Genomic DNA, 21,165 nt, shown 5'->3' with positions numbered 1-21,165 from the left:
ACCAAAGAATGGCATCAGTCATTCTGGGTATTTAATATAATACTGGTGCATACTTAAGCGTCCATTTTTCATTTTAATTATTTTATGCTACAGAAACAGAATGTGAAATCATGATCACTACAAGCTGCCATGTCAACCGCTTCGTAAAGTGGTCGCGTAGGACCATGAGAGTTGGAAAAAATAAATAACTAAATAAATACAGTGTATAATCCAACATTTCCTTATAACTGGTGGAGGTAGAGCAGAGCGCAGTATTAATTAAATGAAAGCACGAGTGAGTGTGGAGGAAGTGTGGGTGGGTCATACATATCACGGCTCCATTTGGAGCCACTCTTGGACCGTGATGCGCAGACTCTGGTTCCGGTTGCAAGATGGCACCGCCCATATCCCAGGGAAAATAGCGTTACTTTGACCAGTGCAATGAAGTGGGGACGCATTGTCCATATTTATATACAGTCTAGGATGGAAAGCAAAACAGAACAAAATGTTGGACTCCCATCTGCCTGGTGCCCAGAAACATGACTCCATAATGTAACATGTAATGGGCCTGCAATGGTAATGTTGCTCGGGGACAGCTGGAGTACTGCTGCCAAAAACAAGTCAGTGCAATTTTAAAAGTGTAATTTCTGCAAACTCAGAGGTAATGCTACAGTGTGTGCTAAACTGCAGTGTTGAAGAGAAGAGTCTTAATCAGCAAAGTGACTCAGTAAACAGCGCTACGTGACTTTCCGTATTTCTCAACACAAATTGTGCCTCACCAAGCACCGCTGCAGAAGCAAAACCCCTACTGAGTGTTATTAAATTGAGCAAGGGTGCATTTACTGAATTTATCTCCACATTTGTAGAGTTGATTAAGAGGACGTTAATTTGAATGTGCTCAACTTCCCTTTACTTTACTAGTTTTTGGCTTTCCGGCGTAGTTTAACACGCCCCTCTGAGTTTTAAATGGTTCGAAATTTTGGTGTGGCCTAGAGAGTAGTTTACTGTTTAGGCAGTGGAGCTGAGTGGAGGCACTTTAACACTAAAGTACATTTTGTAGAGTGAGAGAATGTAAATCAGCGTGCGGTAAGGGCAGCAGTTCATTCTTCTGGTGTCAGTCCTCCAGCACAAACAATGCATTTCATATGGCTGGTAGAAAAATTCCCTGCCGTGCTAAATGGAGCTCTTGCTATATAATATCTCCTAAATCAATACCCTGTCTCCTACTTTCACATTCTCAGGCTTCAAACTGGTTTTCCACAAATTGATATTTCCCAACAAATACTGAAGTCGAGCAGAAAAACTGATGTGATTTAATCAAACTCTGCAGCCCGGTCTTCACACGGCTGCTGTGAGCGGCTGTGTGGAAGAGTGCCGAGTTTACAGATTTACACACCAAGGGAGGTGTTTGCCAAAATCTGCTTTTATCAGAAGTGACCTAATCACATTAACGGCAGAATGTCGGACTAATTGCAAACCAAGCAAGAGCAATTAGTGGCGCCCATGGCTCTGTTCTGAGGGAAGCTGTGTTACTCATTGAACAGTTTCTATTGATTCCACACCGCCATCAGACGGACACCCACGGCTCTCTGGTTCCCTTCGGGCACAAAAACACCACTTTGCTGGCCCTCCCAGAGCTGTGCCGCTGCAGTGAAGTTCTGTACCTATTGTGTTCATGTCACTATGGGTCATGTCATACAGCCAGCAGTGCTGATATGACTGGAGGACAAATGGTAAGAATGGAACTGCCTGCAAAAAAAAAAAAACTAGACCGAAGCGGGAAAGAAGAAGAAGCAAAAGAAGAAAGAAAGGCGTTTCACAGGAAAATACAAATAATACAAATGTGTTAAAAGTGGTTTTGAAATGTTGCAACTACGCCGCAGTAAGTACTCTCTAGCTGTTTATTGCCTTATGCATTTATGTGGCTTCCCATGTTGCAGAAATGGACTGTATTCAGGTAATAGGTATGTGAACTTTGTGAAGCTACATTCATTGCATTCCATCACTAGTTAACTAGACGGCCAATGCAGATGGGTTCACACATATGAGCTGGTTCTGTTAAGATTTCTTCCTGTCAAAAGCAAGTTTTTCCTTGCCGTCTGTGTCCTTGTGCTTGCTCTGGGGTTTTCAGACTTTGGGTTTTGTAAATCATCTTGAACACAACTGAACTGACACTGTGCTGGCCTTCTGATTGACCTGTAGACTCGCACCGAAACTACTTTCCTCAAAAACTTAAAAAAAGCATCTAGTGCGGATGCAGCGGAGGAAAAACCACACATAATAACTTTAAAGTGCTGAAAAGACCAGTAATTGTTCCAATGTCTGCTAATGCACGGTTGTTAACGTTTGCTGTCTCGCGTTCACGTTACCTTTAGACTCTATTATTACAGGGTTTTAACGTTTTTCTATGGGAAAGGGTCCTGGTTTTCTATGGTTTGTTTGTTAACCTAGCAACAGTAACACAGGAAGTAAGAACTTGTCAAAGGGTAGGAGCTCTCTGGGTGATGGTCAGCAGATCAATCAGAAGGCCAACAAAGGGTTAATTGAACTGAACTGAGTTGATACTGCTATAGCAAGAGATATTTAGCAGATAGCTAGCCTTAGCTAACACCAAAACTAAATGTATTAATTGACTGTAAATGTATCTGCAGTTAAAACAAATCTATTTTAATGAACTCACATAGCTTTTTACATAATTGTTGTGCTATCCAGCGAGCCTGTTGGTAAAAATACAGTCAAAATCGGGACATTGCTAGTTACATTAGCTTTAGCTGTTTCTAAAGCTAATGTAACTAGCAAATATCAGAAGCTGGCGTCTCAGATGTTGACATTAGCGGACTGAATGTGATTTTGTGCATTAAATACCTTTAAACTGCATAACTGAACTTTGTGTTGAAAAATACTTTAAGGTGGCAATTAAAAAATAATAGTTAGGTCAACTGTATTGTAGCATAACAGGGCTAAATGGACAAGTGTTGTAGATACAATAGAGGATTGTCTTTCTGCGTTTTGCAAAGTAGCAGGGATTATCAGTGTAAAAAGGCATGAAAGGAAGGTAATACTAAAAAGTTGAAACCCATGCATTTATGTGAAGCTTGACCCATATTTATACGAAGTTTGGACTTCGTATTAACTTCAGTGCTATTGTGCTCTTACGAACTGCGGGAAAACACACAAATTAATCAGACATAAAATATCTCGCAAAACACCATAAAACTAATTTGTAAATTCAGTTTAATCTCTTTGTACTCTGTCTTTGATCTGAGACTCATCGTGGTGCTTGTTTGCGCTGATGGATGTTATCAGACCTGTTGTAAATTTGCTCCTCTGCTGGCAGGAAGCACGGTTTCTCTCATGTTTTATGTGAAAAGAAGCGAGGTGAATCATTAGCCAGACAGGTCGTTTCTGGGGGTTTTATTGCATTTCTGTCAGGAGAAAAGCCGACTATCGCTGCCCTGCTGCTCTGTTTGGCAGGCAAGGAGCTACAATTTGCACACAATGTGGCCTGAAAGGCTTGTGACAGGCTAACACGTTGAAACAGGCTAACACAACACTGACGATATTGTTCCAACTCTTTCAAAGTGTAGCTTTGCTACTAAATTACATTTTCTGTAGCAGGCCCTCACCGTTAATCAATGTCCTCAACACTTATCAGTAGAATTTTTGACAACAGGATTATAGATTCCGCGCTTTAATTATTGATTTATGGTTTCCGGCGAATCCACTCAGCAGTTAAAAGGAAAATTAAGACATCGTTTTAAGCAGTCGAGCACTTTTGCAGAGCCTTTTTGTGGAAGTTCAAGAACTAATTATAAGCTTCTGAGCCAGCGTCTACGAACTAAACGTTGAACATAATGTGAATGAAAGGACACATGAGAAAGGAGTATAGCAGCTTACAAGGAAAAGGAATGAACACCTCCTTGTTGCTTCCAGAGTTCACACAGATTTATTCTTTCTTTTTTATTAATGTGACAGATAATTTAATAGATGTCATAAATCGGCCCACTCCTCTTGTTTTTTATTATCTCTTGAGAGAAATGACAGATGAAAACACATTTCTATGTCAGTTTCTTAAGCATACACAAGCTCAACCTGTATTCTCTTTAAATGCTAGCCTTCAGCTGCTTTGTCTTTGTGGAAGTACATGCACCATAGTGTGGGATGATTCCTTCACACACAGCAAGACGTGACGGCCCTGATACTGGAAACAAGCTAAACAAATGCGCTACAAAGGCGCCCAAACCACTTCCTGAACAGTAGGTCAGGTCGCTATTCCCAGTCTCAGAGCTTTCCCAGAGTTCCTTTCACCACCGCTTTCTCCCTGGGGCACGTCTTCATCCCAAACCACCAATGGCAAGCTTCTTTAGAAATGCTGAACAGGCATAAATCGTTCTCTCACCATAAGCAAATCTATGTACACATAGACTGCTGGGAGTCTTAGCGGTGCCAGGGGAAATATCCAATCCATCTACCACTGCCCAGTTTAGATAGAGATCCAGTCAGTCATCTTATCATCTCTGTCCCTTTTCCATATCAGATTACAGCCCGCCAATTAGACTCCATTCATATTGTTTTGTTTTCTTCTTCTTCTGAGATAACCAATATCCTATATGAATGGATGTGGGAAGTCTAAAATGAGCGCAGTAACAATAACACACAAGCCAACAGTAAACATGTCATCCCCCAGGATTTATGGCGTCGCTATCGGAGTCAGTCAGGAACAAATATTTCACTTTCTGTGAGCTGGAGTTCAGGGGAAGTTTGAGCCAAGAATTATGATGTGATTTTGAATTATATGAAGAGAAAAAAAAAACAATCTTAACATAACACAAACCTTCAGGCACCCTGAGCAGCTGAGCAATGACAAACAATGGGAGTTACAGTAGTGATCAAGGATAATCATGTATTTTAATCTTGTGCTACTTGCTACATTGACTATTGAAAGGAATCGCTAAGGAATCATACCCCTCCGCTACATTTATCTGACAGCTGTAAATACTATACAACAGATTAGAATTTATAAAATAATAATAACCTATGACCCTTGCTCTAAGATTCGCAAAATCAGCTCTTTCTCAGTCAGGCATTACATATATATAAATGCCACTTGCCTCTTAGTGCAGTCAGAAAAATAATCAAATAGCATAGAAGGCCGACAGAGTCCTGGTTTAATACTTTAAGTACCTTTTGCTGATAATATTATAATACTGTTTTACTTAAGAAAAAGAGTGTTTCTTCCATCCCTCGCAAATATTACCAGGCTGCCATGCTCTTCAATTACTTCAGCAAACATTACCCCAGATTAGTTTGGTAGAAGCACTTAGATCTTGTAATGCGACCAAACAGACAAAAAAGAAGTGGCTGACGAAGTTGTTGCCTCGCATCGACTATGTCTGGGCCAAAAACCTGCTCTTGAACACACCAGTAAGTGTTTGAAAGGTAATAACTCTCCACACCAGCAGATGGCAGTCTTATGCATTCATCATTCTACGTATTACTTTTTCGTTTTTAATTTACACGAGATGCTTGGACCATCCAGCTCTACAAACTTTACGAGCACCGGTGTTAGAATATTATGTATGTATGTATCAGGTGGACACTTAAAATGCTGCTACATGCCAAATTAACAAACTAGCTACAGCTAAGAAATATCTGCTAGCAGCGGATGGAAAAGTTGAGGGGGGTTATAGAGAAATGAAACCCCATGCTTTTGCCTACCTCCTTCTGAAAAGCCATTGTTTCAAAAATTACTAATGGAGAGTGCCAAATCTGAGAGTGCCAAAGTATATGGCGAATTGTATATGAGCTGATCTTGGATACAAAACTTTAGACATAAGTGGGTAAAGGACAACGAGGCCTAGCAAATGATCAAATGATCCTCAGCTTTCTGCTTTGTTTCCCTTCATTGTGACTCGACTGTCACTTCTCATTTAATTATCCGAGGCAACAGACAAATTGAACGCGGTGCTTCTTTTCCCCCTTTCACACTGATTGGAAAATTACTTATCTGAGTAATATGCATCCCTGAGGAACACGATGTGTTCCCAAAATACCAAATCAATAATACCTGAAGAAATCTCATCATCTCTCTTGCTCCCCTGATCAGATTACAGCTGGCTAATTATCAGCTCATGACTCGTCACTTTCTTCCCCACGCCTGCAAACTGTGGATTCCTTGTTATTATGCACGATTTAATTTGATGAGACGCGGGGCCTGATCAGCACAACGGCTCTTCTGAGAATAACAGAGCAGCGTTCCATATTTTGCCCTGTTTATTCCGACAGTAAATATGTCTGAGTCCATTTTTTTTTCTTCAAACACTAGATTTAATAAACATTTCTACTTTCAGAAATTAAAAAGATCAGACACTGTTGCCCAGGGGAACACCAAGCAGCCTCCAGCCTGATGTTGGCACTCTGCCTGTTCAAATGTTGTTGTGCGGTAAACACATTCCCTGCGTCACAAGAAGTTATTTTGGATGCTAAATTGGTTATGCTGCCTCAAGTGAGCTACTCATAATAAATCAAGCTCCAGTTAAATCATCAGGTGTCGCAGTGTTTTAGTCTTGAGTGAGTTATTAAATCGTTTCTCTGATGCACAGGGATTTGCTACAATCATGAGAGCTGTAAATGGATACTGGTAAGAGAAAGAGAGGTAATGTGTGGATTGTATTATGGGAATCCAGATGGACAATTAAAAAAGGTTGCATTTACTGGTATTTTAATATCAACTATGGACATTGAACCAAATGGGTAATATGGAAGGTAAATAAACAAACCATCGTCCAGATACTTCCTCACAGATTTGATTTTCAAAGCCTGTCTTTTTATTTTAGCAAAACAAGGGTATAATAAATATAATATGTGATACATGCTCAGCACCAAACAGTAAAGTTAGATTTTTTTATGGACTTGGTAGAGACTAAAGGCCCAGAAACACCAAAGTGACACCAAAGAACTACTTTTGGCAACCTTTGTTTGTGTTAGACCACTTTGCTGTGAGTGAGTCGAAGGTGGTCATAACATAATTTGGTGTCTCGTCCAAACAAAGCTTGTAGGTTGTTGAGGTTTAGTCCTTTGGATTTTAATGGCTTAGTGGCAGCAAGCTAGCGTAAGTCATTTAGGACCTGGTAATGTGGGCTACCTTTTGTGGTTTTGGTAACCTTGGTAGACACGTTTTTGAGGCTTTGTGACATTATTATTTTCTGCTGTAACTTTGCATGATGTGGGAGTGAAGAGTTTGTAGAAGGCTGGTTAGGGTAGCAGTCTGGTTTCTTATATATGGGCACCCCTGCTCTAGAGGGTTACAGGGTGGCTGACGTCTATCCCAGCTGTCATTGGCCAAGAGGCGGGGTACACCCTGGACAGGTCGCCAGTCTATCGCAGGGCTAACACAGAGAGACAGACAACCACGCTCCACCCCACAGCCAATTTAGAATCACCAATGAATATAACCAGCATGTCTTTGGGCGGTGGGAGGAAGCCGGAGTACCTGGAGAGACAGGGAGAACATGCAAACTCCACACAGAAAGGCCCCAGTCGGCCTGGTGGATTAGAACCCAGAACCTTCTTGCTGTGAGGCATCAGTGCTAACCACCACGCTACTGTGCCACCCTCTAGATGATCACGACGTTCTGAAAGTGTTCCTCACTTCAAAGTTCAGATGTGGTGAAGATGAACAGCCAATCAAAGACTTGTGTTACACCACCAATTCGGTATGCTTCGGGTATGCTAAAATAAAGTGATCAGGTCAGGTCACCAGAAATATTACAATAAAATTTAAATAAATCACTGTTTTTTGGGAGAGGGTGATGCAAAGGTCTGTGGCCAACCACATCCAGTGAGTCCTGGCTTTTATTCAATAATGACTACACTGAGGTCTACTGAGGTTTGACTCAACTAATTAAATTATGTCTATTCCAGGGAAACAAAACTCTTAAAGAAACTTAATTACAGTTACAAATACTGCTACAAAGGCTACAAACACTCAGCAGTGTCAGCTGTAATAGAGATTTGGTCACCACAACCAACAGACAATCATTAGCACCCCAAACAGACCAAATAATCTCTTATAAATTCTTATAAATGAATAAATAGCTTAAGCGGATTGGTTTAGTGGATCATCATGAAGCTAACCAAAGCCAGTCATTGAACAGGAGCTAGATGAGTACTGTTCACTGATTTAGTCTCAAATCAAAGTTGTTTGCATTAAGTTTTTCGTCCACACCCCGGCTTTATATAACGCTTCAACTTTTCAGTACCTTTGCTTGAATGCACTTTGCCTTCGCACTATGACGATGGATGCGTCTTTGTTTGAACACAACAGTACATATCAAGTTCACTTTGAATAGCAGAAAAGGTCAGATAAACTCCCCTCCTCTCTTCTTTGGAGGAGCTCCACGGCCACACAATGGCAGGGAGGGAGGCACTCATTCTCCTTGGGGGCCCCCGTGGCTCTGTAAAATGGGACACCAGAGAGGCTTTGATTTCACATCGCCGAAGATGCAGAAGGACAGAAGCCCGCACTTGTGGGGTTAGAACAGGAAGGGCGTGAGGATCCAAACACCGCATTCATCCCTTTAATTTAGCCTCCAACAATAGCACCACGGCACTATTCATCAAGGGCCATGTGTGAGGCAGATGAGGGCTGGGATGCTGTGGCAACCACACCTTAAAGAGAGATCTTCACTGTGATTACAGGCATAAAGGTGAAGCACTGCATACAAGGAGAAACTGAGAGCAAGTGAAGTGTCTATTTTTACCAAGAATACTGTCAGCCTGGGTATTATAGTTTCAGTACAACGGCCTTGCCCTTACAGCAACCTCCGTCAACACTGTGCAGCTTGAATAGAAACACATATCTGTACATTTTGTCATGTTTCTTTTTCCTGAATGTAATGTAACTTGAGGTTTTATAACTTAAGTTCAGGAACAAGACCACACCCCATGTCATTCTATTTCCAGCACCTACTTATAAAGGTGTGTCCTAACCCTCTTTTTCTTTTCTTCCTCTTCCAGCTTTTATTTCAGGAACCAGGGGGACAAGGAGCCGAAGCTTAATGGGATGTGCCCCCACACTGAGTTCCTCGACCATCGTCCTTCTACACAGTCTGCCCCTTTTATCCCTTTCCTTCAGTCTCTCTCATCCTTTCGCTTCTACCCCTTTCATCCATCCCCTCGAGTCTTCTCATCTCTCCAACCATTTCCCTCCTGTCTGCCGACAAACTTTTTTGCATCAATCAAGGCACGGCCTTTGTTAGTGAAATGGCACTCAGCTTGTGGTCCTCGAAGCACCGAAAATACGAAAAGCCCATGTGTCTTTCCCCGAATTCTTACCTGGTTGCTCAAGAAAATCCGAAGATCTTGTTGTGAGCACCTTCATGAAGGATATATATTTTATGTCTACCCACATACAACCACCAAACATCCCAATTCGCAGAAAGAAGCATGCATTTACACATCAGGAGAAGTTTGTGTAGGTCCTCCTCGGCTGATCTGTAACACTGGCTGGCTCTGTACAGCTATGTAAGCCAGCAGTATCGGCTGGATACAAAGTTATCTCCACCGACTAGCAATGTCAGATTAAAGGGGAACGACTGTTTTTTACAACCTGGACCTTATTTCTGGCATAAAATATGGTCGTTCACTCACCCATATAACTTTTGTGTAATTTGTATTCTTTCGGGAGATATTTAGGTCAGCATATGTCCACGTAGTGGGAGTGATTGGGGCACCGAAACGCAGCCTCTAAATAACGCATTATCTGCCATCCGGATGATGATAACAGCTAACTCCGGACTCAACGGGAAATAGCACTAGCGTACGATAACAAAATATTGGTGAAATGAACAAGTTTCACCGCAGATAATGCGTTCTTTAGAGGCTGCGTTTGGGTGCCCCAGTCACTCCCACTACATGGATATACGCAGATCATATTATCTCCCTAAGGAATACAAATTACACAAAAGTTAAATGGGTGAGTAAACTACCGAATTTTATGCCAGAAATAAGGTCCAGGTTGTAAAACACAGTAGTTCCCCTTTAATAGGAAGACTTTGAAATCTGTCTTACTTATATGAACAAGAGTACACAGATAGTACACAGATAGTACACAGATAGTACACAGATATAGAATTACAACAGTGGTTGCTATAGCTGTGCCTGACCCAGGGCTTCCTGTGATGACTGCCTCATGTCATGGGTAGATTCCTTCGGCTCAAGGAAACACTCGGCAGGTATAGTTATGCAGGAGAAATAGCTACATTAGCTACATTTTCAAATGCTTTCAAATTTTATTTATATAACCCTCGTCACATCGACAGCATTGTAGTGATTTTGGTAGAGGTGTATACAATATCTCCATTAAGAGGTTTTGTGATGCTATAACAACACTGCACCACATATTTTCCAGCCTCAGCATGCAGGGTAAAGCTTTATGATGAGATGATTAGCAGGAAAGTGTTACATAAACCGATCTGCCAAAAAAAGAGTGGGAGTGAGCATTGCTGAATAAATCAAATACCGCTGAAAGGGGCCCTGACTATATTAAACATTAACCTGGACCTCGGCTGATAACGCGCCTTCAGATGCAAAGAAGAAAGTACTTCATGGATCCGTCATGAAATTTTAAAAGCTTTGCTAATCTCCAGAGAGAGGAAGATTGTTAAAGCAGCGAAGGAAAGAACCAGCTATGACTCACGCACCGGCCGAGGACACCGGCGGCCGTCAGAGTACGTGAGAGGAGGACGGACAATGTGTGGAGGCTGAGGAGAGTCAGGGGTGTTCTCTAAAAATAGTTTCGACGGAAGAAATAAGCACTCGAGAAGCCCACCTTCCTGTGACACAGTCATTTCCCTTTATGGGTCGGCAGCGTCTTTGTGCATGTCAATTTGTTGGTATTTATACTGAGTAGAGCCACAGAACATTGGCTACCTTCAGTCCAGAAATATCCACTCCATCAATATGAGTCAAAGCAGTGTGTGCCAGGTGAATGAAAACACAGGGGGAGGTTTGAAGCAGGCAGATGGCCTTAAGAGAGCTCAAAGAGAAAAGGTGAATGGTTGAGACACCATGTTCCTCTCTGGGGACAAAAGGAAGCTCTGGGCAGCAGATGTGGTGCATTCAGAAGAGGAGAAAGCAGGGGAGGATGAAGAAAGCCGAGCGGAGTGTGGGCATGCTGGGTTCTTTGACATTTTAATGAAGTCTCAGAGTTGTTGGACTGAGGTAACAGCGTGACCGTCCAAAAAAGTCCTGCGTTTCAGTTAATTATGCGTACTACTGCTGAAATTCAAATATGCAATTCAGACATTTGAAGGCTCATACCTGGCTCTGAAAAAGTCTCAATTTTAATGTGTGTTCCTACAGAGTTTGAGATGTGTTTTAGACACAGCGTAATGGCATATCAAACAGGCTGAAATATCCAAGTGGGCACAGAAATGATCATAGCATTATTTCCTTCGTGGCATCAAGGAATTGCATATAATGCGTAATGTTTCAGGCACCTGTCACGTGCCATGGCAACACACTTTTATATCTTGTGCGTCACTTCATGCCATGGAAGACTGTTAGAGTTATGGCTAAGGACAGGGGTAGGAAGTCCCTCATTGAGAATACATGGTTTGCAACAACACAGGAAAAACGTAAAATACATTTTGACAGAACATTACTCTGTTATGTCATACCAGGCTGTCATTTCATAATAAAACTGAAACAAATAGAAAAAAAGTCATGGTGAGCTTTCATTTAGACGTAGTCGGTTGCTATCCTCAAATTAATCTCTGCGCATGAGATACATTTATTGATGAAGAAATTGTACGGGAAGCGCAAGGTGTTTTCTGTCTGTTTTGGTTAGCTAACACCAATACGATCATGCTGAGATGCAGCATTTGCTAATTCGTACAGTGCAGGCTTATGGCAAGGCTTATTTTCTTATGTTCTCTAGGCATTTGGTCATAAACCAGTCCTTATATTTGACTTCATGGTAGTGGTGAATGAAAAGTTAGACGGATCACAACGTGACTACAGAACAGAATATCACTGCAAGCCATGAGCACTGTTCAGAGAGAGCACTCTGAATCAGAAATTTCAACATGACAATGGCGCGTGAAGAAAGCTCAGGGGATCACTAAAATCATTATGAGTCATCCGCTGGGAACTGTGGACCCTGACCCCGCTGGTTTGTCCTCACAGAAGTACTCCTTTTTAAGGCTAATTAACAATCTTAATGTAATTCTCACTTCCAACCTGTAATCAAAAGAGACGAGATCCTGTCGATAATCTGATGCATGTGAGCTACATCGCTGCAGACTGAGTCTTTTCAGATTAATCACTCAGCTGTGTCTGTCAGGATTGAATCATTTTGCTCCCTTGAACACATTCACGTCTTTCTGATTAACTCATCCTGATCAAAGGGAAGGACACTGACCTTTTCATTTCGTTTGTTTGTGCTGGCTTCTACACATCAGGCCTGTTCAGCTCATATCTGGTGATCAGCTAATGCTTTAGAATACATTAGAACAAATGCAGCACCAAAGGGCACATACTGTTAGGTAAAGTCCATAGGGTAACCACCATAAAACCTTTTTTTTTTTTTTAACATGTTTTCAACATCAGTTTTCTTTTGTTTCTGACAGTGCTTTTTATTTTTATTTCACTGTTGTATCTGAAGTTGATGTCCTTGAATTTCACCAGTTTCTGTATGGGAAGCATCTCTAAACAGATCAATGCAATACTTCAATGAAGAATACATTATCATTTTACAACAGCTTCTTTCTTTTGTTTCCTGATCCCAGCCTCTTCTTTAATGAAAGCAGGCCCTGGTTCCACTTTTCCAACGGCCCACCCCTGTGGCTTCAAGCCACGAGCTCTGAAACTCAACTCGCACTGAACAAACATACACAATTTAATAAAGCCTTGAAGTTTGGGAAAATCTTACGTAACGCACTCAAGTACATAAAAGTCACTTAGCGTTCTATACAGCACATCAGTCACACTGAGAAAGCCACTTGGGAACCCTTTCATATCTCTTATCTAAGAGAATAAAATCTACCTCCGACATGCTGATTACAGAACTGGTGCTGCAGCATAATGTATTCGATGAGTCACATCTTGTGGTTGCTTACCGGGCCCGCCGTGCAGAATGCAATCAGAGGGAGTCAAACAGCCAGCCAGCTTCACAGCTGTGGGCTCTCACAGCTGTCAAAGGCTAAAGATGTGCTTGGAATCCTAAACGTCGGGATGGGCAACGCTCCCTGTGCTTCTGGATCTCGTTTAATTGGTTGGCTGTGCCGAGCAAGGAGCTACACACAGTCATGCTGATGGGTGTCAAATCAACAATGAGTTATTTGATACCTCTCCCGCTCTTTCATTCCCCACCCCAGCAGGTATCACGGGTAGTTGATTCTGGGAGCAGCATGATCACAGCAACAATGATTTGGGTTGGTTGTGCCATCTTTCAGCAGGAGGCCTGTGTTCATGAGCTCACTGTGAAATATTGTCCAAATCACTGTCTTCTTCCTAGACTGCATTACCGTGCGTTGGGACATATTAGAGGTGCACAATTGAATAGTTTCACCAAATATGGAAAAAGAAAAAAGGCACACTAAAATCCTATTTTGTTACTAAGCTATGTCTGAAACAGAGTCCAACACAGTAGCTGTCAGTCTGTCCATGTCTGGTGTTTGTTTTCGTGCCTCGCCTCTCCTGTCTGCCCTCAGAATGACTGTTTACATCATCCCTCAGACCACATGGGCTGATCCCTTCCCTTGGAGGTGGTAAACAGTAGTATTTCTGCGGCAGACACATGTTGGCCCGCTCCACTGTTATTGTTCTGCTTTCTGGCCATTAGACGTGCCGAGGTGAGGAGGCGGAGGAGTCTGAGGAGCCACGAGACGAGAGTTGTTTTTTTTACGAGACCGTGGTTTGCGCTCCGTGTAGTTGATTTCCCCAAAGAGCTTCCAGGCGTCTTTTAAAACATCCCGATTACTGTATGTGATCGTAAAATATATCAGCAGCCAGATTTTATTCGCATCATTTGATAAAAGTCACCTTGGGACAAACATTTCCTGAGAGTTTTATTGGTCATTACTGGTTGAATTACAAATGACAAAAGTATGTATATCAGTCTTACTAGACCAGGGAGCATCATAACAAACTGTGGACACATTACTAATATTTTTACTAGGGGTGGGACTGATTAGAAAACATTAACCTAATTAATCTAATTAAGAGGCTTTGTAATTAATTAATCTCGATTAATCGCATTTTAATCGCATAACAATGTTTGCCCCAAAAAGTAATTAAATAAGTAAGTAAATTTTTTAATTTAAATGGATTTTTGTGGACGATTGAATCAAATAATAGACAGACATGTGCCACTGTAAGTATTTTAAGTACTTTTTCAGAACAGTATTGGCTTTAAATGGTAAAAAAAAATATATGATATATGTTTGGGTTGCAGTGACGTCTTGTCCGTACTAGGACCGGGACTGCTATCGCGAACAGTGATTAAATTCTTTAAATTGACCTTTGTTTTCTATATATTAGCAGTGTTGCCAGATCAGGCAATTTCACACCCAATTGGACGGTTTTGAATCTTATTATGCGGGTAATAATAAGTTAAATGGGAGAAAAAAATGGTAGTTTTTCTAATTACTTTTTAATGCTGATTTGAGTGACAAATCAAGACAGACAAATGGATCTGTGGTAGCTAGATATGAGTAGCTGTGGTGGTCTGTTATTGCATGATTTCTGATCTTTCAACCTTTCAACCTTTCAAACCTCTCACCACAAAACAAAGACGAGGTTTGGAAGGGAGATTAAACCGAAACAATCTGCTGAAAGACGCTCAAGTGTACAGTAGAGCAGAAAGCAACAGCTAAACGTGATAACTGTCTGCAAGTTTGTCGCTACAGGTGACACCTTTTACTTTAGGCATAGTCAAGTTTACGCATTTATTAATTTACTGTACTGATTGATGCAGCTTTAAACGCTGTATAGTCTATGCAAGGCCTCTCGGTTCCATAAATGTTTATATGGACATACAAACTTTTTAGATTTTTAACTGAACAAGTCACCATTGCCAAAGTTATTGTGACTTTAAATCTGCCAGAGTTAACAGCAGCAAGCCCGTGATTCATATACTCTATGTATACTTTTACACTCTCAAACACTGTGAAAACAAAAGAAGAATGTGGATGTAAAGTTACACATTGATTGATTCGGGCTCCTTGCAGAACTGCACAAAATCCATCTGCTGTTATGCTTTTCCTCATACGCTGCAAAAGCCCAATGAAACTAAAATACATGCGGTCATGGGGCTGAATGTTCTCAGCTTACTCCTCACTGACCAAACTGGAAAACCTTGCTGGGGAGTATTTTTATGGACACGCTCCTTGTGTGTGTGCTCGTGTGCCTGCGTGTGTGAATCAGGGGCTAAGTCTGAGGCGCAGTAATTGGATAAATTTGTCTTCTTCCCTAGCCCCAGTTTCCCTTCACTGAGTCAATAAACCAAAAGGCTGCGAAGCGCCAGAACGGCCACAGTGGAGTTGATACACTCTGCTCTTTATTAGTGCACGATTGCTCCGAGTGAGTTCAGGTCAGACCATCACCAAGGGCCCGGAAAACCCCCAACAACGCTGAGCAGCCGGCAGGTCTGCCGCTGCTCATTAGGAACAATCACTAAAGCACTAGTTCCCTCGAGTCCGGCTAAAACAGAACCATTGACGTTTTACGGGTAACTGCTGTACACTGTGAAGATGGTAACATTTGTCAGCGGAGAACATGAAGTTTGTTACAGATGTACCATGTCTAGACAGTCCAAAGCTATTGATATGTATGCTATCAGAAAGAATATTTAATATTCCAGGTCTGATTTTTGTGGGTTGTTGAAGGCGGATAGCGATGGAGGTAGTTTTGTAATGAAGCTGTAAAACTAGACTGTAAACTAATGATGTGTTGACTATATGACTATCAATGTGATTCAGTTCATTCAGACTGAACTGTTTACTGAGGTTCTCCAGATTTTAGTGACCTCCTGTCCCTTTCTGTAATGCCACCATTAAAGCTCACATTTCCTCCCAAACATTGGCCGGAATCTGTAGTAATTGCTACTAAATTCCATGAATGTGGGAACCTATCTGATGTCGTCTGATGGCATAACATCTTGGGGCAACCGCCAATGTCCTCAGACTTCTGTAGCCCTCTTTGTATCCGGATTACACCTAACGGATATCTAGGCAGGGACTACCAGTCATTGTTCACATTCCAACTTGCAAACTTAGCCACAAGAATGCAGTGGGAGTTGAGAGACACCTCTTCAACCGGACAGTTTAGACACAAAATGAAACCACAATGGCTTGTTTAAGGTATTTGCAGCATGTTAGCTTGCACACCGACAGGGCACGATAGGGCCTTCTGCCTTTTTTTACTCACTACAACTTGGACTGCAGATAAAATAGAAACCAGAAAGCTTCAAGCATTGTCTTGTGAACAGAGATTTGAATCCCACCGACAGAAAAATTGTTAGAGACATTGAGAGTGCCCAGAGGGTGTAGCCTGATTACTCTGTTAATATCCTGTGTCTTGTTCAAGGGCTCTTCATCCGGGTGGGAAGATGAGATGTTGAACTATTCCAAGAGTCTTTCTAAATGCTTAAACACTTGCTTGTTTGTCTAAAATGGCAGTCCAACTGGCGGTTGTAAGAGCACTCACTCCAACGCACAGTAAGTCGCAAAACAACAAGTAAAATGTGGTTAAATCACAGGTTTGTCCCCCTCAGCCTGCCATTCTGTTGCGCACAAAGTGGGAGTTTAATTTATTGCTCGGATCCAGATGTTTGCCAACTGAGTAGAAAAGTGATTCATTAGCATCCGATGGTTTCCACTAAAGGGCTATGTTTAGATGAGAGGCGTCCATTGTTGAAGGGATCACCAGGGCTACATGTAGCGTCACATGTGACAACAATGCCTACCATCCTGCTGTGTGTGTGTTTTTGTGCAAAGGGAGGCATGTGGGTGATGCATGAATGAGTGTCCATGTGCAGATCAAACGTCCACGTGATAGGGGAGGAAGTTATTATTTCTGATTAGTGTTCCATTGTGAAAAGAATGAAGAATCAACAGCCAGTTCCAGAACACATACTTGAATATCGTCATTTGATTTGAGGCTTCTCAGTTAAATTTCTCCGCTCTTCCACACAGCCACTTAACTACACATCACCTCAGGAGACTAAGACCAAACTGTCTGGATGTCTCCATTTTAAGTACAACTCTCTCTGTAAGTCCTGCCAATATTTGTGATATATTGCAGTCCCTATGCAAACCTAAAAAACAGAACAGATAAAGAAAACATATGTTGTTTTCTTTGGCATGCTATAGCAGCACAAACGTTCATGGCCGCCAGAGCCTGCTAACCTATCTGTATTTAAAGGGGCCAGGTGGGAATTCACTGTTGAGAATGCAATGATATTGAATGGCTCAGCCCATATTTGGAGAGATGTTTTGCCTCATTCAACACGACACCAGTGTTGTCGTTTCATTTGGCAGGGACAGCTTTTTAATATCCTTTGTGAAATTCTCGGTGAAAATGTACGCATATGGAGCGACGAGAGCCACATGGAGCGGCAAGTGCGAACAGATGTACTTAAACCTGTCCACTTCTGACTGGATTGCCAGTTTTTTAATGACCAAATAAAACACGATCAGCATCACCTGTATGTTTAAATTCTAATAAGCAAACATATCCTTCATGAATAAGAAGAAAACAAAGAAGCTGAAATTATAAATTTCCATGACTTGGGTCTGATGATGACCAGATACTTACCTGTAGTTGGAAGAAGCTGTTTTCATCATGTTTTATCGGTAATAATAAGTACTCTAATGACCCATTATTGGCCAGAGACTCCAGTCTCAAGATGTGAACGATGATAAAACTGTACTCCCTTACAGGTAAGTCTCTGGTTGTTAACAGATCCTATTCACGCGAGTTTCCAATGGGAAACACCTAAAGGCGCTCCTATTTAAACACCAACTCCCAGCAGTCTTTTAGAACTGAAGGAGCAACTTGGCAAGACTTTACAAGTCTAGGTGCCCTTGTTTCAGTTTGCTTTTTGGATTTACTATGATTTGGATGCCTGAGGACCATTACAGATGCTACCATGCTAGCTCGCTATTTCATTAACATGGTAACGATCAGCATTTGGCATACATGTAATCGTGAGTCTGTTAGCGTTTAGTTCAAAGCACTGTTGCTCTCTCTCTTTGCAAAAACAGGTATTTCCATGATTCCTCAGACGTCTCACTGCAAGATAAAATATTTGCCCGGGGTGAAAGCAACATCTTTGCAAAAAAAAAATAAAAAATGCACTGCGGTTCTTCTCCTTCACTGGACATCCATCAAGCTGCACACTGGCACAATGCTAGACTTAAACGTCGGTGTTGCCCCAGAGAAACATTTTATCCCTCAAGACATACAAAAGACCAATGTGAGACCATGAAACACCTTTGGACTGCTGGATGGAGACAGAAGAATTCTGTGTGCCACAGAGTACGTCTCAGATCTCAGCTTATGGCTTGACTTTATACCTTAAGACTAAGGTGCAGTATATGAGTGACTCATATCTGGTTATCCTTTGTATTGTGCAGGAAGAAATCTGCCATTCAAGTGAAACAAGACAGGAGGTGAGCGCGTTCTAGGAAGTTTTCAGGTTTAATTATGATAACAGAGATGCTATTTTTAAAGAAAATGAGCAGTGACGTACAGTAGCGCCAGAAGCCGGAACAATACACTAATCAACCATTTCCCCAGTTTCCGATGAGAACGTCAAGCTGGCAGCTATACAGAGGCAGAGTCATAGCAAAAACTGCAGGATTGAAAGAATGAAAAACAGCAGAGGTGAAGGACAACAGCTCATCAAGAAGGCCTGACAGGTTTTGGAGGAATGAACTTGACTAAATGAAGAAGAGCAGGGCCGTATGAACAACCCACTTCTCAGTTCATGGAAAGAAGTCGGAGATTTAAGTTCTCCGATTTCAGGGCAAGTTTCCTGACTTTCATGTCAGACGGCATCAGCCTCGCTGTCATGTTTTACAGCTGCGCTCCTTTCAGCCGAAGTTTATGAACTGCTCAGTCATTATACTTTTCAGTACAGCACTTAACTTGACCTCCTCTGACATGTTAACGGCCTCCCTCAACATGGAAGAGATCCCGAAAGCATGCTTTCTAACATTTGATTGCTACATAGAAGCAATCTGTCTTGATTTGCAGCTGACGGGAAACAGATGGTCTGCGTTATTGAGGGGTGTACATACAGGGCGCCGGCTGAGGCCGAGCTGCAACGGCTTATGGAAGAATGCCGAAACCAAACGGTAATGACTCACCGAACTTATCTGTGGGGGTGAAGGTATTTAAGCCAAACCAAAAAACAACCACCTACTGTAGTGTTGACTACACAAACAAACTGTATACGAGGTGAATTTATGGCGAGCCTGGAAATACTGACAAGAGGAAGAAAGCTCAGGTCATAGTGAGGTGCACAGTGGTGCGGAAAGAGATTAAAAAAAAAAAACCCTGGAAACTGCCGATACCTAGCAACAAGTCATTTAATCGTTAGTTTGGAATGCTTTTAAATCATTCAGAGCATCAAAACGGTTCGGATCAGACAAAACATTCCCCCGGGTAAATTGAGAGAAAGAAATTGACCCGTCTTTGTTAAAGCTTGAATGTTCATTTACCTGATTTGCCCACCCCTGCTCTGCCGAAGACGGCCAGTTTCACCTCCGGGCTTTTGGCCATGACAGCGGCTGCGACCGGCGAAGCTCAGCGAGCAAATCAGTGAACTCAGAGGTCAGCCGACCATCCTCTCGTCGTCAACACGGGAGGAATCGGAGTCTGGGGAGACACACAGAAATGCATTTTCAGTACAGGATGCTACAGAACATTCAAGGAAAGTGACTGTTTCTCTTGCATATTCTCAAGAGCAGGATTTTTGCAGTTGATATTTCTTGTAGGTACTTGTAGCTCAACAAAGGACAAATGTTTCTTGCGTCACCATTTGTGAGGCAGACAGAAATTTCTCAGTGTCCTTCAGCAAACAAGCAGAGGTGTCAGATTCTATAAGACTGCGCTGAAAGGATCAGGAAACATACAGAGAATTATCTAGTTGAAAACCAACATCAAGCAAGAGTTGTATGAGCATATGCGTTGTGTGAACATTACCTGACAAAGACAAATGTCATACGTTGTACTGTTTCATTGCCAGTATATAAATGTGACTTCCAGGAGATACGCTTGAATAAATAACACGAGACAGGTCTGAGTTCCTGACTAAGAGAGGATTGTTCTATTTTCACGAAGCGCTGCACAAATTCAGGACACAGGCAATTTTGGCAATTTCAGCACTGAAAGGAATTATTGCCACACCGGCTCAATCTGAAAAACAGAATGGAGCACAATGAGCACATTGTTCATAGGTGGAGGACAGTAGCCGTAAAAAGAACAAGGCAGACGTCAGCAACAGTCAATCAAATAAATCCTGTTATCTCACCACGTCGTACCAATTTGAATGTGAACGTGCAGAAAAAGCAAAACATGACTTGAAGGAGAAGACGTGACTTTAGAAGACAATTTTTTATGTGAAGTTACAGTCCTAATTTGATATTCATTAGGATTTAAGTATTAAAAATAGCTTTTTGTTAAATTAATAATTAATGAAGTTTTTTTTATATATATTTTAGAATTTGGTGTGATGAATACAACAAAAATGAATGACAGATTTTTAGCTGTATTATGGTGTTTTTTAAATGATGAACAAGGTCATGTTTTCATTTTCTGACATGCACGGGAACATTGAGCGTGTCAAGAAAATCCCTGAAACGAAATCCACCTATACTTCAATAAACCGAGTTAGTGGCTGAGTGAATTTTAATTTAACAGTGTGGATGGAAACACACTCTATATCTTTCCTGCTACCGTCATCTGACTGCAGGGATGTAATATTCCTATGGTGATGGGCTTCCCACACCTTTGACTGTCAGAAGTACGGAGGACTGAAACTAGCAAAAATAAATAAATGACTCAAAAAATAAATTTGTAATTAAATTTACCAGAAAATTCTAAAATGAGACAACAGGACTGCTTTTGTATTTGTTAACATTTTTTTTTTTATCGTTTCTCGAGTTTATTAATTTT

The 21,165-nt window shown here is 41.6% G+C and overlaps 1 protein-coding gene across 1 annotated transcript in view; it reads right to left on the bottom strand.

Annotated features, from left to right (window-relative positions):
- Positions 1-21,165, bottom strand: part of rerg (RAS-like, estrogen-regulated, growth inhibitor) — a 42,349-nt gene that overhangs the window by 14,036 nt on the left and 7,148 nt on the right. Inside the window, exon 2 of the mRNA XM_084573902.1 lies at positions 19,710-19,866. Within this exon, the coding sequence (XP_084430028.1) occupies positions 19,710-19,770 (61 nt within the window). The 5' untranslated portion in view covers positions 19,771-19,866. The remainder of the gene's footprint in view (positions 1-19,709; positions 19,867-21,165) is intronic.

Source organism: Chelon labrosus, assembly GCF_963514085.1.
Source record: "Chelon labrosus genome assembly, chromosome: 23".
Classification (NCBI taxonomy): Eukaryota; Metazoa; Chordata; class Actinopteri; order Mugiliformes; family Mugilidae; genus Chelon; species Chelon labrosus.
The sequence above is the reverse complement of the archived record's forward strand: the minus strand, read 5'-3'. Positions and strand labels throughout refer to the sequence as shown.